This window comes from Cariama cristata, unplaced genomic scaffold (assembly GCF_000690535.1).
Source record: "Cariama cristata isolate BGI_N322 unplaced genomic scaffold, ASM69053v1 scaffold21238, whole genome shotgun sequence".
NCBI lineage: Eukaryota > Metazoa > Chordata > Aves > Cariamiformes > Cariamidae > Cariama > Cariama cristata.
In genome coordinates, this window is record NW_009633393.1 from 54,320 (window position 1) to 73,323 (window position 19,004).

General features: G+C 42.1%; 1 protein-coding gene across 1 annotated transcript in view; it reads left to right on the top strand.

The window, feature by feature from the left end:
- CMYA5 (cardiomyopathy associated 5) overlaps positions 1-19,004 on the top strand; it is a 48,803-nt gene that overhangs the window by 3,553 nt on the left and 26,246 nt on the right. The window contains exons 3-8 of the mRNA XM_009706744.1: positions 4,289-6,501; positions 6,622-6,716; positions 6,906-7,059; positions 7,288-7,400; positions 7,458-16,454; positions 18,748-18,843. Of these exons, the coding sequence (XP_009705046.1) occupies positions 4,289-6,501; positions 6,622-6,716; positions 6,906-7,059; positions 7,288-7,400; positions 7,458-16,454; positions 18,748-18,843 (11,668 nt within the window). The remainder of the gene's footprint in view (positions 1-4,288; positions 6,502-6,621; positions 6,717-6,905; positions 7,060-7,287; positions 7,401-7,457; positions 16,455-18,747; positions 18,844-19,004) is intronic.

The following is a 19,004-nucleotide window of genomic DNA, read 5'->3' on the forward strand; positions in this document are numbered from 1 at the left end:
TCCCTAGATGAGGCAGTGCCTGCCTTGGGCCAGGGTGGAAGGGGCTGGAAGGGCCGTTCGGCCGCTGGCAGCGGCAGGCACACGTGTGGGCAAGGCCAGACCGGTGGGAAGCAGAGGCTTTCCATTGCCTCATGTGAGCCATTTTGAGTGCAGCAGGGCAGGGGCTGGAGCAGCTGAACGGGGCAAAATGTGGAGGTGTGGGGGTCTTGCAGCAAGGAGCGGTGCAGCTGGTGACTCCGCTGCCCATACCAGCCCCAGCTGGCAGCAGCAACCGGGCACTCTGTGTTTTGTTTCTCTTCAGCCCTTTAGATAATACTGACTGAGCCCTTGATAAAGGTCTGCATTGCAGTTTGCATCTAAAATAACACTTAGACTTCAAGAAGTTCCCTTTTAGGTCTCAACAAAGTGATTAAATCACTGTGTAGAGAAAGACTCCCACCCAGACTGAAGCGTTTATTCGACCCTTGTGCTCCTGCCATAGCCTGTACTGTGAGAATCCAGGATGCAGGAGCAGGGCAGAGCTCTGGGGCACAGAGGGGCTGCAGTTTCTCAGGCAGCATCTGAAGCTGCGACCAGCAATGCAACCGGGCCATGCCATGACCTGCTGTCTGGAAAAGAGACCGGCACTGCAGCAGGTTGTGTCCCTTCCCAGACATTTGCAAGCATCAGGGACAGAACAAAATGTGTGAGATAGGCCCAGGTCCTGGCTCCAAGCTACTCTTAATAAAAATCAGCTTTGCAGCAGAGCAAGCAGCCATCTTACTGCTTTTAGATAATTGTTCATTTGAATTTGGACAAATGTGTGAGCCACTGTGTTGCCAGAAGGGCCATCAGTAACACTGAAGGAAGTCAGCAGAAGGTTAACAAGTGAAAGGCTGGGTTTAAAATAGTGACTTTCTGTAGCTCATAATTCTCCCAAACCTCCTGAAGAAGGACATGGATGAGCTGTAGCCCTAAGAAATTCAGAGCAATAAGCAGAGACCTTGCTGAGCATACTGATTGCTGTAGGGGGAAAGGGGCAGCATGATAAACGCAGAAACTACAGGAATGCACAGAACAAAAACACAAACACAGAAAAATAAAGTATTTCCTTCAACTGGGAGGGCAAGCTCGCCAATACCGATTTCCACCTCCCCTGCGCTGTGCTTGCAGGGCTGAAGTAGGCCTACAGGGAGTGTATGATCTTGTCAGCGAAGGCCACTGCCACAGTCTGACATCTTGATCATTTTACCTGGGTTGTTTTCAGCTCACGAGGTGTTATGCAGCGAACGGCAACAAATTTTGATGATACCAGGAGTGACAAGGTCTGATGTGAAGCAGATGAAGGGAGGCCCTGGAAGATTTTAGAAAGCTGCTGGGCTGGCTGTATTTCTCTGCAATGGTGGTGGCGTAGCACTGATGGACAGACCTCACTCAGCATGCCTGAACACAACTGGTCTGGCAGCTGGGGAGGTGAAAACTCTTCCCTCGTATGATACATAAGGGAACGTGTGCCCAGCCTGTTGGGCTGGACTAGAAACCTGAAATCCCAGTGGACACAGCATGGAAGTCGTAGTGAGAACCAGAGGGCTGAGAGAAGCAGAAGGAGATGATAAGAAAAATCTGGTTTTGAGCTGTTATGACAGGAAGCACAAAACCAGTTGTCAGTGTCTTCAAGAATTATAAAAGGTTTGAGTCGATGTCCTAGCAGTGAAATAACAAACTGACAGCACATGTGCTGACAGGATTGGGTGTGAAATGTCTACATGGAAAAAAGGCACCACTGGCTTTTTTCCCTGGATGTCAGTGGGTTCATATCTGCATTTATGGAACTGAAACATTGCAAATGTCTTTTTACAATGGCAGACACTTCCTCCAACTAGAGAGGGGTCTTTCAGCTACTGCTGTGCAGCGTGCAAATTGTATACAAAGGTAAGGCAACATTTGGAAGTATATTGGAAGGAAATGCTTGACTTATGTGTCTTTCATTCTGGTCTTAAAAATACAAAGGACCATCTCATCACACTGTAGAGGAATATGGACTGTGACCACAACCTTGGAAATGAGACAGTAATGTGAATAATTCAAGCTTTTTGCATAGGCAGGGCCAGGGCAGCCTATTCATATTCAATAATATCAGCTGAAGTGGAAGGGCTGCTCTGTTCTACATGGAGTTTTATTTAATAACACCAGGCAGTGCAGAAAAATAGGTTTAAAAATATAAAAGGGTGATTTAGAAGTTGAAAAATGTAAAAAAAAAAATTAGTCATCTGTTATTGTGGATTCAAATAAGACCCGAAAGCTTCCTTAGTTCTATTGCTATTGATTTATTTTATTTTAGTTTAGTTTGTTGTGGCCAGGTAAACCTAATGCTAAGCCAAGAAACTGACAAAGGAAAAGCTAGCAGCAAAGCTGGTGTAGATTTGCTTTGCCTCTTCCTCCAGCCTGTAAATCTTACCTTATAGAGCTACCCTTGCTAGAGAGTACTATAGCAAGATAATCAGCTGTACATCCTGAGGTTTGTATCTGTTTGAGACGTGGGTTTGGGGGTTTTTTTGGCTAAGATGTGATTATTTAGTATTGCAGTATCAGACTCACTTTGAATTGTGGGCTTTAGTCCAAGCTGTCCTGCCAGTCACAGTCTCCAGGCCAGCGCAGTCACCACAACTGGCTTTAAGCCCCATCACTGGACGTTTATGCCATCTTGTCCCACCACTGCCTGGTCAGGCTGTTGCTCTGCACTATGACTTCAGTCTTCAGTTAGCACCAAGGACATTGGAGAGGAGATGGTCTGTGCATCAGTCTGTGTAGACCTCAGCATGGGCCAGTCCAGAGGGCAGCCCTGCTTGTTCTGTGCTCTGGAGAGCAAAATCAAGGGAAGGTAAGGACAGCACTGCTAGTGTCAGGATTAACTTTTTGTTTCCAACAGGTGCTGGCCAGTTTTGCTGAGTGCCCTTTACAAAAGCCTTACAGTTCAGAGAGTTTGCTTGATGGAGTGATTATGGCTCTCCTCAGGATTTCCTCTTCTCCTCCTTCAAAGAGCTCTGCCTTCTGCCAGGTGCTCAGCACCCTCTGGAGTGATGCTGACTGCTCCTCAGGGAGGTCCCCCCACCTCTGCAACCTGCAAGCATCTCTGGCACCTGCGTGGTGCTGGGTCGCAGCCTGTGGCAGTTGGTCACACGGATTCTGCTTCTCTGATCCCATGGTCAGGAGCCAGGTTTCTTCACTCTTGCTGAAGAACTGCTTTATCCTAATCACCTGGGAAGTGACTCTTCCCTCTGTTCAGTGAAAGTAGGACGTTGAGTGGCCATAGGTTTGCATCCTTCCATGGGAGTGACAGAGACTTCACCACTTCTGCTCTACTGAAGCCTCTGTGTTTGCCAGCAGATAGTCTGCCTTTCTTTCCATCAGCTACTAATATGCTTTGCCTAAATGAACTACTGTCTACTCAAGAAATATTGGCGTTGAGTGTTTTTGTTACCTTTTCTATGCTTTTTTTTTGGAATAACTATTGCAACCCTAAAAATACTCCTTTTAAAAAAACAATTTTATGTCTTTTTATTGCTTTTGCTATTCTTTACACTCTTATTTCTAAGACTGTTTCTTTTTCTAAATCTTCCAGAAAGCATTTCTCTAGCCTTTTTTTTTAACTGGGAGATATTTGATTGCAGCAGATGGTAGTATACTGGTTACATATCATCAGCTTTCAAGTTAGCTTTATAAGACATTGTTATTTCGTTTGGGGAGGGCTCAGTATACTTTTATTGTTGAATGTATTCTACATTACTTTGTTAAATACGTAGAGTGCTTAGAGGATGAAATGTATGAGAAGACAGTAACAAACTACCAGATAGATTCTCTGCTCATTTGAGCATTGATTAATCATTCACACTTGGGCAAAGCAAGTGTGGGTGCTATTAAAACATTGCCAGTATCTTATAAGTGTTTAATGCAAGGTTTAAATTATAACCACGTACTGGAGAATAGCCCCAGAATCAGCTGAATCTCATACTGACAAAACAAGGTCAGATCAAAGACTGGTTTTCCTGCATTATCAAGAGCATTTAAACACCTCCCCTTCATTGAACTAACCTTGCAACACGCAGGTTTACAAAAATTTATCTAAAATAGATGTCAGATGAAATATGACTTTGCTTATGCTTGTGTTTCAAAAATTATGCAAATGCAATATTTTTACAACTCGAAAAGTATTTTTGCTTTAATGTAAATGTTTGGATTTTACTGCAATAATTTGATTTGTGTGGTTTTTCACATCTTTTTATTTTTCTTTTGCTCTTTTTGTTTTTAGTTTAAAAGATCTTATCCAAAGTGAAGATGTGAAACCCAAGCTGCAGTACATCATGACTAACCCTTCCTTTTCTATGGTAACAGTTCAAAGTGAAGACAGTGGAATAACCTGGGAAACAAGCTCAAGCAGATGTTCTACTCCTTGGACCTCAGAAACTAGTACAACTTCTGATCTTTACAGTATGGAAAGTTCACCAGTAGGTTCTCCTCCAGGAAAAGTTATCTTTATTATGAATGAAGGTAAGATCATTCGGAAAAGGAAGCACAAATCTTCAGGTAGGGTGCCGATGGCTACAAGTATGAAGGGACGTCAGGGCACTAAAAAACGTGACTCTTCTGGAATGCAGAGGCAAGAACCAAGAACTGTTCTAGGAGATGTGCAGGCCTCTGTGTTGAACGTTGAACAGGTGGAAGCACAAGACACAGATGAGGAAATGCTGGATGACAAAGAAGATCTAGAAAACATCGCAGAAGAGCCAGTAAAACGTGCTCCAATAAGATCAATATTTAGAGAGAGTAGGCTGAGAAAAGTAGGGCCAGTCCTTGGAGGACCAGTACAAGCTAGAATCCAGCTGTTCAACTCAATTTTTGGAGGAACTGGTCCAGCTCCTGAAACATTGGAGAAAACCAGAATCCAGAGAAGTGGCTCAGTTTCAGGAGATTCTGAAGAGTTCCTTGAAACATCAGTAAAAGAAAGATTGCAGAAGTTCAGTTCATTTTCAGAAGCAACACATCCAAAAGCTTTCAAGAGAGTAAGAAATAGAAATCTTGAAACACCATCAGAGAGAAGGGAGCAAAGACAACAACCCACAGCACTTGAAAATGAAGGCTATTCTTCACCACCACCATCTCTTGAAAAACGACTTACTAATAAAGATGATGTTTCATCTGAAAATATTAAACCTATTAAAATGAAAGATAAACCAAGCAGATTTTCAAGATTTGGTGCAGAAACAACTCTTCAACATGAAGAGAGAAAAGACAGACAATCTCTTTTGGAGACTCTAAATCAGGTATTGGGACATTCACTGAAGTCCTGCCCTCCTGAAGAAGCCAGAAAGCAGCAAAGTTATTCACCTGTGGCCAAAACCTCAATAACAGAGCTAACAACCTCCATTTCATTAGAGTCTCATGATAAATCAGAGAAACAAGTGCTCAAGAAACCAGACCAATCCATGCTGACAGGATCAGATCATCTGGATGAACCAAAGGAGCAGGAAGTTCAGCCCAATTCTGCACCACAGTCTGTTTCAGCAGGGTTTGTTAATGAGATAGATAGACAGAGTACCCAACCTATTTTGCCTACAGCACCCATGTCAGAACATCCTGAGAGGGAAGCACAGAAGTCAACAGTTCAGTCTTACTTACCTAATGTTCCATCAGCTAAATCCAAATATTCTGCTCTGTCTGAAACAAGACAGGGGGATATTATTCCTCAGTCATCAGAAACTGCACAATCTGAGCCTGAACACGTGCTTTTACCACATTCTGTAGGTGAAACAGAGAAGCAATGGACAGAGTGTCACTCAACAACAACTGCACTGTCGGAAACTGGGCCTTCAGGTCTACTGCATTCTGCTAACAAAAAAGAGAATCAAAAGATCCCACCACTGGAAACCCAAAATGTTCACTTAGAGAAGCAAACAAAGTCCAAACAAGACTTTTCCTCCTCCCTTCAGGAAACAGAGGAGCAAGGAATTAAACTAAATTTACCTATTCCTGAAAAGGTAGATTCTAAATATTTCAGCATTTCATATCCTATTCGCACAGAAACAGAAGAAACTCAGAAAACTTCAGCTATAAATAAAGCAGTATGTTTGGGTCACTCTGATTTTTCCATTGAAAAAAACAAACAATCAGAGAGTGCACAAATGGAGATGGAGCATGCAGATTTCTCATATTCCAGCAAAGAAATTGGGGAATCAGAGAGAACACAGATGGAGACACAGCATCTGGACTTCTCTTTTTCCAAGGAAGAAACAGAGGAATTGGAGGGTGCACAGATGGAGATGGAGCATCCAGACTTTTCTTTTTCCAGGGAAGAAATGGAGGAACCAGGAAGTGCACAACTGGACACAGAACATCCAGATTTCTCGTATGCCAGGGGAGAAATGGAGGAATTGGAGAGTGTGCAACTGGAGACCAAGCACCCAGATTTATCATATTCCAAGGAAGAAAGAGAGGAATCGGAGAGTACAAAACTGGAGACAGAATATCCAGAATTGCTTTTTTCCATGAAAGAATTGGAGAGTGTCCAACTGGAGACAGACCATCCAGAATTCTCTTCCGAGGAACAAACAGAAGAATCAGAGAGTGCACAGCTGGAGATGAAACATCCAGACTTTTCTTTTTCCAGGGAAGATATGGAAGAATCGAAAAGTGCACAGCTGGAGGTGGAGCATCCAGATTTCTCTTTTTCCAGGCAAGAAGTGGAGAAATCGGAAAGTGCACAGCTGGAGAGAGAGCATCTAGATTTCTCATATTCCAAGGAAGAAACAGAGGAGTTGGAGAGCACCCAACTGGAGACAGAGCAGCCAGATTTCTTGTATTCCATGGAAGAAACAGAGGAATCAGAGAGTGCACAGCTGGAGAGGGAGCATCCAGAAATTTTTTCCAAGGAAGAAACAGAAGAATCAGAGAGTGCACAGCTGGAGATGGAGCATCCAGACTTTTCTTTTTCCAGGGAAGATATGGAGGAATCAGAAAGTGCAAAGCTGGAGATGGAGCAACCAGATTTCTCATATACCAGAGAGGAAATGCTAGAATCAGAGAGTGCACAGCTGGAGCATCCAGATTTCTCTTTTTCCAGGCAAGAAGTGGAGGAATCAGAAAGTGCACAGCTGGAGAGAGAGCATCTAGATTTCTCATATTCCAAGGAAGAAACAGAGAGCACCCAACTGGAGACAGAGCAGCCAGATTTCTTGTATTCCATGGAAGAAACAGAGGAATCAGAGAGTTCACAACTGGAGAAAAAGCAACCAGAATTTTTTTCCAAGGAAGAAACAGAAGAATCAGAGAGTGCACAGCTGGAGATGGAGCATCCAGACTTTTCTTTTTCCAGGGAAGATATGGAGGAATCAGAAAGTGCAAAACTGGAGACAGAACATCCAGATGTCTCATATTCCAGCAAAGAAATTGGAGAATCAGAAAGTGTACAACTGAAGATGAAGCACCCAGATTTCTCATATTCTAGAGAAGAAATAGTAGAATCAGAGAATGCACAGCTGGAGATGGAGCATCCAGACTTTTCTTTTTCCAGGGAAAAAGTGGAAGAATCGGAAAGTGCACAGCTGGAAATGGAACATCAGGAGGTCTTACTTTCCAGGGAAGAAACAGAAAAACAAAAGTCTGTTCCTCTTAAACTGGAGCAGCCAGAGTCTTATTCTCCTGAAGAAGCCCAGCAAGAAGAAATAGCACAGCTTGCACTGGTACCTTCAGATTTATCATGTTTGGTGGAAGACGCAGAGAAAGAAAACACTACAGAACTCCAGTTGGTGCATCTGGATATATTTGATTCCACCAGAAGAGCTGAGACACAGCAAACTGGATATCTGGAAACAGCACACTCAGATTCACCATATCCCACAAATAAAACAAAGCAGCAAGAATTGGCACAAGCAGATTTGGACCATTCTCTTATGTCGTATTTTGGTGACAAAGGAGAACAGCTGCAGCCTGTACAGCAGGATTCAAGGCCTGAAGGCAGCCTGTATTCCTGTGCCAAAGGAGTGCAAGGAAAAGTTACTCAACTGCAGTCAGAGCATCCAGTTTTGTCATATTCTACTGGAAAAGAACATAAAACTTTACAGATGAGGGCAGAACAGCCAGAGACATCATATTCCACTGGCAGAACAGAACAACAGGAAATACTGCAACCAAAGATGGAACAAGCAGATTCACCATACTCACTCGGAGAAACAGTGCAAGAAGCTGTACAAAGAGACTTAGAAGGTCCAGAGCCATCATGTTTCATTGGTGAAGCAGAGCAACATAAAAATGTACAACTAGCTTCAGAAAATAGGGATTTCTCATTTACCACTGGAGAAGTAATGCAAGAAGGAACAGAGCCAGGATCTTTGGAGTCCTCACATTCAATTGACAGAGCAAAGCCCTGGGAAATGGCACAAATGGAGCAGTCGCAGTCACAGTCGCTTCCCTCCTCTTCCACTGCTGGTGGTCAGCAACAGGAAACACCACCATTGGATGTGGCCCAGCCAGATATATCATATTCCTTTGGCAGAACGGAACAAGATACAGTACAAAGAGAGCTGGAACAGCAGGAAACGGCCCAACAAAAAGCTATGCAAATAGAAATGAAGTATTCAGATTTGTCAGAAGAGGGGAAAGAAGAGCCACAGGCCATAGACCAAATTAATTTGGCACAGCAAGAAATAGCTCAACCAGAGTTCATGCATCCGTCTTTGCCATATTCTTTCAATGAACGAATGCAAGAAGAAATGCAAACAGAGCCAGCATATCCAGAAGAGACATTTTATGTAAGTACAGAAATGCACGAGGCAATGACACAACACAAATCAGAGCAACCATTCCTCTCATGTTTTACTGGCAAAACAGAGCAACAAGAAATAGTACAGCCAGAGCTGGAGCAAACATTTTCGCCATCTTCCAGTGGCAAAGAGGCTGCACTGGAAATGGAAGTGAGTTCAGAATATCCAGATCTGTCATATTTCTTTCATGAAGCACAACAACAAAAAACGTTGAAACATCCAACCTTACCATTTTGTTTGAAGCAACAAGAAACTGCACCACTGGTGATGGAACGTCCAGATTTTTCATGCGACAGTGGTGAAGCAAAGCCAGGTGATATCTTAGAGCAGGAGTCGGGACGTCCAGAGCTCTCATGCTCCATGGAAGAAACACAACAACAATCAGAACATTTGGATTCACCAGGAGCCCTGGGTGAAGCAGCACAAGATGAAAGTATGGAAGTGGAATCTAAATACCCAAATTCGTCATGTTCTGGTGGCCAAAGAAACCAGCAAGAAACTTCACAATTGGATTCAAAATACTCAGATTTAACATTTTCCTTTGGTAAAGGTAAAGAACAAGGAAGCCAAGAGTTTGAGTCTAAACATCAAGAATTGCCTAAATTGGCCAGAAAAAGAGCTTCTCCAGCAACTGCACAAATAGAGTCAAAACATCCAGATTTGACATATTCGTCTGGCAAAGCAAATGAGCCGGAAATTGCAACATGGGAAATGAAGCATCCTGATTTGTCACATTCCACTGACAAGACAAACCAACAAGAATTAGTACTGTTGGATCAGAAACACAGAAAAATTTCTGTTGGCAGAGAAAAGCAGCAGCAAACCACAAACCAGCAGTTAGAGCAAGAAAAGTTATCACATTCTCCTGGTAAAATAGAGCGATTAAAACATGTGCATACGGACTTGAAACAACCAGATTTATCATTTTCTGTTGACAGGCCAGATGATGAAATGGCCCCACCAGAGGCAGAGCACACTGATGTGGTATATCCTCTGGACAATGCAGAGATGCGACAAAAAGTACAAGAAACAGAGCAAACCTACCCCCTTGGAAAAGCAGAACAGAAGATGATTCAGCCAGAAGTGGGAACTCCATATTTGGCCCATTCTGTGGGTACGGCAGAAGAAGAAGAAGAAATGGCAGAACTAGAGCAGGGACATCCTGACTTGCCTTATTCTGTTTTCAAAGCAGGAGAAGTACAAACTACACAGCTGAAACCCAAACACCCTGGTCTAGCAAGTTCCCTCAACAAACTGCAGGAAACGACCCAACTGGGGTTGGAACAGCCAGATGTGTTGTACGTTCATGACAAAAGAGAGCAACTCCCACCTGCGGAGCTGGAGCTGGGCCACACAGACTGGGCATCCCCCACTGACAAAGTGTGGCAGCAAGGGATGGAGCACACAACCTTGGGACACCCTAATGGGGGACAGTCTGTCAGCAGAGCAGAGCATCCACAAGCTGCAAAAGAGAAATTAGGAGCTCCAGATGCATCATCTCATAGTGGAAAAGGGGAGCAAAGAGAAATGGCAAAACCAGAGCCAAAGCATCCTGATTTATCATATTCCATCCATAAAACACAAACACAAGAAGCTACACAACTGGTGTCAGGAAAAACAGATCTGTTGTCTTGGCCTGGCAAAACAGAACAAGTACAAACTGCTCAAGAGGAGCAGGCAGGCTTCTCGCATTCTTTCAAAAAAGCTGCACAAGGCAAGAAATCACAGCCAGAATTGGGACATTCAGAGTTATCTTATTCTGTTAGTGAAGCAGAACAAGAAACTGCACATGTGAAATCAAACCATTCAGATTTATCTGCTGACAGATTAGAACACCGTGACGTCATACAACCAGAGGCAAAAATAATGGATTTATCATGTTCAATTGGTGAAACACAGCAACCTCAAGTTGCTGAAGTGGATTTGGACTATCCGGATTTATTGCATTCCACTGGCACAGTACAACAAGAAGAAAACATTCAACCACAGCAGGAACAGCCAGCTTATTTTTCATCATCTCTCGGCAAAGAAGAGCATTGGGAAGGTGGAGGAATGCAAGTAAAACACCCTGAGCTGCAGGGTGTTCTGGGGAAAACAGAAGGACTGCAAAATTCCCAAGCTAAATCAGAATATGCAGATTTGTCATTCTCTATTGGCACAGCAGAATCTCATAAAACAACACAGCCAGAGTTGGAAGAACACAATTTGTTGCGTTCTTTTGTCAAAACAAAGCCATCATGGGCTGCTCCACTGGAGTCTGAATATCCAGATGTCTCGGATGCCATAGACAAAGTACCACACTTGAATTTGTCCTCTTCTGTTAGTGAAGAAAAACAAAGTGCGCAACTAGAAGTCAAACAGGAGAGAGGAAGCTATACATTACATCCAGAGGAAACAGTACAACTGAAATTGGAACAGCCAATGTTTTCAAGTTCTCATGGCACAGCAGAGCAGCTAAGTAGAGCCCCACTGGAAGGGGAATTCCTGGACTTCTTGTATCCCTCTGGCAAAAAAGAGCAACAAGAAATGGCAAAACAAGAGTTGGAGCATTCAGATTTATCATATTCCACTGATAAAACACCACAACAAGAAATGACACAACTTGGTGTAGGACAACCAGGTTTATCATCTTGCCCTGGGAAGACAGAGCAACCACACACTGTTCAAGTGGAAGCAGAGCATCAGGACTTGCTGCATTTCACTGGCGAAAAAGAACAGCAAGGAACAGCACAACCAGAGGTTGAGCATCCAGATTTGTCATATTCCAGTGACAAAGTAGAGCAACCACTGGCTACACAACAGAAATCAGAACAGCCTGTAATACCCTATCCCATTGGAAAAACCGAAAAACAAGGAATGGCACATCCAGAGTGGAAACTTCCCAGTTTATCATATTCCATTTGTGAAACCCTGCCACAACAAGCAACACAAATGGACTTAGGGCAACAAGATTTAACATACACTCTTGGTAAAACAGACGAAATGCAAGCTGTGCAAGGTGAACTGGAACATACAGGTTTGTTGTATTCTTCTGGCAAAAGAGAACAAGAAATGGTACTGCCAGAGTTGCGACATCTGCAGCTGTCTTACCCTGTTAGAGAAATAGAGGAGGAAGATTCACATCAGAAATCAAACTACCCAGGTTTGTCACATTCTGTTGATCGACAAAAGCACAATGAAATTGAACAACCAGAGGTGGAAGAAATGGATTTATCCTATCCAGCTGGCAAATCAGAGCACTCACAACCTGCCCAAGAAGTACTGCAACAGCCAGAGCTTCTGGAGTCCTTTAGCAAACTAGAGGAAAAAGGAATGGCCCAGCCTGGCTTTTTGCACTCCTTTGGTGAAGAAGAGCAGAAACCAGCTTCACAGTTAGACTTAGTGCAACTAGATATATCACATTCACTTGGCAAAACAGAAAGCCAGGAAACTGCACAAGCAGGGTTCGAGCCTTCTGATTTTTCGTATTCCACAGGAAAATCACAGCACTTGCAACCAGAACAACTAAAACCAAGACATCCAGATTTGTCATATTCTCTTGGCAAAGCACAGACTTGTGGAATGAAACCACCAGATTTATTGTACTCCTATGGCAAAGCAGAGCAACCACAGACTGACCAGCTGAATCATCCAGAGACATCATGTCGCACGGGTGAAACAGAATGGAGGGATGGGGCCCAACCTGAACTGCCGTGCATTAATTTGCAGTACTCTGTTGTTGAAACAGGGCAACCAGAAACACCTTCTGTATCATACACTTTTGGTGGGACCGAGGAGCAGGAAACTGCACATCCAGGCTTTGAACAATCAGATTTATTAAGTCCTACTGACAAAGCAGAAAAGCACGAAACAGCCCCGCTGAGAGCAGGACATTCAGAGAAGAGAGAAACTGGGCCTACTTCATCTTTAACTGCTCAGTTGGAAACTGGAAAACAAAATTTATCCTTTTCCACTGAAGAAGCAGAGAGCCAAAAAATTCAACCATATTCATCTCTTAGTGAACAAACAGTGTCTGTACCTTTGGGTGTTCCACATTCTGTCTCTGAAACAAAACCAGAAGGAAGTCCAGCGTCTTCACCTGTAACTGGAGGCCTGTCCCCCGAGCACTTAGGTTTATCTTACACCCACTGTAAAACAGAGCACTCAGAAACTGCCCAGCCTGAGTCAGGTTCCTTCTTTGCAGGAAAAGAAGCAGATAATACAAAAAATCATCTACATTTGCCTGTGGCTGCACAGTCAGAGTCTGAACATGTAATTTTACCTGAAACAGAGAGAGAACAGACTCCACATTACTTCCATACAGCTACACAATTAGAATCTGAACAATTGAAATTATCATATTCTACAGAAAAAGCAGAAACTCTAGAAAGTCAGGATTATTTCACTGTACCTTCAAAACTGGAGTCTGAACCTTCAGTTCCATTTTATTCAGCTGATGAAACATGTCAGCAAGAAATTCTGCCTTATTCAAAACGAGCCTCTGAGTATTTGGTTCCCGCATGGTCTCTTGCTGAACAAGAAAAGCAAAGCATGAAGCCACTTATTCCCCAGTCTGCACAATCAGAGTGTAAGCATGTAATTCCACCACATGATGAAAGAGAATTGCAAAAAATTCAGCTCTGTTCACCTAAAACAGCAAGGTTGAAGACAGTGCCATTGGAGAATATGCCTCTGACACACACAGAAGACCGAAGTGAGCAAGAATCTCAAGATCGTTTGTTGGACACAAAGTATTTGTCATCAGAGCATCTCAGAAGTCCCCCCAAATTCACTACTGAGCAGGATAAGCAAGAAATGCAACCTGATGTGCAGACAGTGCCAAGGTGGGTAACCACAGATTCAAAGGTGATTGCTGTAGCAGACCAGCAAGCAGTGTCATCAGATTCATTTGTACCTTTTCATACACTACCTGAAAAGTCAGTATCTGTGGCTTTCACTGATGGTGAAGAGGAAAAAAATATTTCATTATCTTTATCCAATGTAGCAGGCATGCTTGGAAAGCAAGGTAACATAGTTTCAGGCATTTATACTGAAGGAAAGGATAGATGTGAAATGCAGCAATATTTTGCAGACCAAAAACATACATCCTTAGAGCATCTGGGAGCCAATTCATCAGATCTTGTTTATGAAACTGTGACACACAAACCTCAGCATTATTCTGATGAACAGGGCAGCCTTTCTTCAGCAGAGATTAAGTCTGTTAGCTCTGGTTCTGATGAAAAGCAGAATCCAAATATTCCATCTTTTGGGCTAGCTAGCTGGCTGGCAGAAGAGGTGAAAGCTCGCTCAGTTAGTCCAATAAGAGCTGCAGAAGTAGACAGGCAAGGAATTCAGCTTTCTGAAAATGAAGATTCTGATTTTGGATCAAAACGATTCCCAGCTGGAAGTTGCACAGAATTTACAGTTCATGCTGCTACAGAGAACAAAGAACATATGTTTAAAGTTTCTGATTCAGTGCCAAGTGAAATTTCACACAGAATGTCCTCAGACACTAGTCACAGAATGCAAAGGTATGATTTACTATCTCTGGTAGGAGATAATCCAGGTCCAGACAAAGTTCCAGAGTGTGAAACTAGCATTGGAAACCCTACAAAAATAGAAGCAATGCAACATCCAGAGGTAGACAAAGTGTCTGAAGTGCCTGAACATTACCTGAGAGAGGAAGAGGAAGAAATGGAACATGCAAGCTCTGTAGAAGAGAGTCAGCATGCTCCAGAAACTACTGAACAAAAAGATCTATTTAATATAATTTCAGAAGGTTATGAAATACTCAATATTCATGCTCCTATACATATTTCTTCTGTTGATCAAGAAGAAAGTAAACACATGCCAGACAAACTAGAATACTTGGAAACAAATCCTTCATTTAAAAGAAAATTAGCTGATGACGGCGATAGAGACCTAGCTTCTGGAACAACTGCAGAAATTTCAGAAAGCTCAGTGTTGGAAAAGCCTGCACACCATGAAGTAAAAGAATTGGTCAAAAATGATGATGTTGAGGAAACTGGAGAAACACAACAAGAAAATCCTGTGTTGCCAGGAAACAATAATTATGCAGTGTTGGATCCTAATAATGGTACGGCCGATATGGATTATTTTGAAAAATATACATTGATTGATGACAAATCCCCGATTAAGCCACATTTTGAAAGACCAAGTTCATTGTTTCCTGTGACAGAAGATCCCAATGCACCTGTGGAAGAAGCCACATCTTTTAAAGAAAGCACTGAGGTAGATACTTTGGAAGAAGAGTTTTCCTTACTTGAGGATCTGGATGAAGTCTTTTATGGTACTGTGAAAGAGGAAAGCAAAATGCAGTCCTACGCAGATGCTCCAAAACCTTTACCTCTGCAGAAATCAATTGATAGTAGCAGTAAAAAGGTTACAAATGTGGAAGATGAACGGAAGTCACCAGGGACCCCACTCTTTGATTCAGAAGAAGGAGTGCTGGAACGATCTCTGTTGTTCCCTACCACTGTTGCTCCAGTTAATCCAGAGCTTCTAGAGGAGCCACCTGCTCTGTCATTTCTATACAAGGACCTCTATGCAGAAGCAGTAGGAGAAAAGACAAAGGATGAGACTCCCTCTGATGAGGAAAGTGGTAATTCTAATGCATCTTTGCCTAGTAGAAATTCAGACACAGATGATGGAATGGGAATATATTTTGAAAAATACATTCTTAAAGATGAAATTCCAAGTAAGGCCATAGGGCCTCAAAAGGATCAGATACCAGAGGATGAGTCCTTTAGTGGAGGAATTTCATTTCAAAGACCAGAGGACAAACACAAGCAGTGGTCTGGTGATGTTCAACGTGTCAGAACTGAGGTTCTGCCAGAAAGAGGTGTTGTGGAGAGCGAGAAAGTCCAAGTTGACAGTGACATTCAAGCAACAATTTGTAAACCAATGCATGCCATTCCTTTTGGAAGCAAAGTAATTCTTTCAGGTGCAAGAACTGAAACTGCTGAACAAAGAGAAGAAGAAAATGTACCTGTAGAAACAACTGAGGAGTTACCAGAGCAATCAAGTCATCAAGCATATAGTCAACTAGTGGATTATCAGGGAGCTGCATATCAAGAAGCTGGTAATAAGCAGGAAGAACAACATGACATAACAGCAGTTCCTCAAATGGAAAAATATGTCCCATATGTCAGGGCTCCTGTTGAAGACAGTGAAGATGATCAGTATAGTCAGGAAAATCTTTCCAGTGTGCCTACCATTCAGCAAACAGAGAAGCCACACTCGCAAAGAGAGGAGCAGCACCCTCATGTTTATGAAGATTTTGCTGAGTCAATGGACTATGATGTGATTACACAAGAAGAACTTTTGCAAGATGAAATATCATCTCAATTAACACACGAGGAGCTATTATTTGAAGACAGGGACTCTTTTGAGCATGCTGGTGATAGTTATGAATTTGTTAATGAGCCAGAGCAAAGAACACCTGTTGAGCTTGAAGATTCAGGCTTTGTGGTGATGTATCCTGAAAAATCACCAAGAAACATTCCTCAAGTAGAGAGCCCACAAAGAGAACTGAAGAAAGCACAAGCAGACACATATTGTTACCACTGCAAATGCCCAATATCTGCTATTGACAAGCTTTTTGGAGAACATAAAGACCATGAAGTCACAACACTAGATGATGCTGCAACCAAGATGAAGGTGAGAATTAATTTGGGTGAGGGAAGGAGCTACTGAGGCTAATTTCTCCAGACCTCCTGTGTTGTCAGGGGAGCGGCTTCAGAGAGTTGTCCGGAGGCTAAGTAACAGTATCTATAAAATAGAACCTATTCCTAAACAACTATTAGAGATCTTGAAGGGAGACTGTCTTATTAAGGTATTCTTTAGAGCCCTAGGCTTGCTAAGTTGATATTTATATTTGTTCAGAAGTTTGAATGACCTTGTTTATATGTACCTGTTACCAGACTTTCCATCTTTCAGCCTTCTCACCTGTGTAAGTTTGTTCTGGTTTGTATGTGTAGGGGGAGAAATAGGATGAGTGTTGTTTCTATGAAAAGAAAATTTTAATAATAGCAACTCATTTCACTTGACAACATACAGAAACATCCATATGTGGGGACTGGTATCATCATAGAGTGTTCCCTGTCCCAGTTACATGTGCTGGAGTTGTTAGATGAGTTACACAGTTTACACCACACAGGTTTGTTGAAATGCCGTCCTCATTTTCTGGTCTGTTCATGTTCATCTGTGCCAAAAGTGGTTTAGCTGTAGCGCAGGTAAGAGTTTAGCAAGTCCTGCTTCTTCCCACTATCTCTAAGCCGTACCACTCTAAAAGATATACAAAAATGCCGTCCATTTCAGTAACCTAGTCCTTTGCTATCAATATTAGTGAAAATGCTTTAGTTTCTGTGGAAGCTATTCTTCATTAAATTGCAGTTCTGCTTGTGAAAACAGGATGCGTGTGATGTCTAACAGTTCCCATATCACATTTGTTCATGTACAAGTATACAGATGTTCCTTTCTTGGTTACCAGCTATTTAGTTTCACACCAGTATCTGAAAGGTGAGGTCTCTTTCCTGGCACATGTTTGGTTGAGGGTAGTACAGATTTTGTGTAATTTCAAATTCCAGAAGGGCTTGTATCAATGGTATTTATGTTATCTTTATGTTAACTCATATGCAAAAAAGATAAATTAAAAGTAGGAGGAGTCAATGTGGCAGTTTCAAATATCAGTATTTACAAACTGTCTCCATGGTGTGTGGATGTATGACAGCAGGGTTGCTTTTTATATATGGCCATTCGTGCTTGACTTCGAAGTGATAATTAGCCACCAGTAAGTCAGGAAGAAAGTCACAGACCCCAGCCGTCCCTTGAATGTACCTGCATTGAAGCAAGTCAAGTTAACACACAAATAAACATCCCATGATACCACTCCTGGCTGTGAAGCATGGACATGAAGCCAGTATTAAATCTGGCCACAACACAGGTTTGGCTTCACATGATTTCCAGCACTCGGGGCTCAGGTTACTCTGGGATGGTATTTGTACGTTTCTTGTTACTTCTGTATAATTACTGAGAAAACATTAAGACTGCAAAGTGCTTGTCACCTGGATTTTAACTGTAGGAACATAGCTTCACAGTAAATGAAATGAACTATGGATGGCGTCTGTCAGATTTTGTAGGTTATCTTGTCAAACAGAAGTTTGCCTCCGAATCTTGGTGATTGGCCCTGAATATTTATAAAGCGAGCTTTCAATTATACAGTCCAATGTGACATTTATAATTAATGGAAAGTGATATGCTAGCTTTCAACAGAACTAGCTGTAGAAGTTTGCCATAATAGGAAGCTGTTACCAAAGAAAGTTAACCTTTCTTTTAGATTTATGCCAGCTAATTAAAACTAAGTATTTTTATAAATTGCACCTGAGCAGATGGCCAGCTTTCTTTCACAAAAGGTCAAGAAGGATTAAGAAAAATCTCTGAGTCATCTCTGATGCCTGTTGTCCCTTGGACTGCTTTTACTTCCACATCTAATTCAATGAGTGATTTTGATGAATTCTGGTTTATAGGAAATATCTTTACAATTCTAATTTAAAAAAATCATGACACTGTGTAGTCTATTAGCCTCATAATTACCTGCATTATCTTCCTTTTTATCGACTTGTTCTTGCTATGTCTTGAGGACCTTCATGAGGCTCTGAGTACCCTCAGTCTCTAGCAAAGCTGCATTGGAATTCGTGATGTTCAACGACTTGTATAGACACTCAGCACCTTGTCGAACTGACCTCACTTTTTTTGGTTTGAAAACAGTTTTGTGACTGTTCCAGTTGTTATTTCTGTGTTTGTCTTTGTAGCCAGGGCGATACTTGGACTTAATTTAGCAATTATTCTAATGGTGGCTCATGGCAATACAGGAATACTCACCTAAAATAAGTTGTGTGTGAAAACTTTATAAAATAACATACTTATGCTACTGAAACATTTTAAATTTCAGGATCATTTAAGTGAATTGCTAATAGCAGTAGAAGAAAAGTCAATGAAGATTGAAGAGTTTGTGAGTGATATTGAATCGTTATTTAACTCTGTTGAGGTAAGTTCAGTGTTCTATCACACTACTTTTCCTTCGCTCTGCAAAATTACTTCTAAGATATGCTTGCCTTCTTTTGTAGCGTCATTACTTCCACTAAAATGGGTTGTTTCTCCAGACCTCAAATTCACTTCTCCCACTGGAAGGGGTTGACTTTTTTGCAC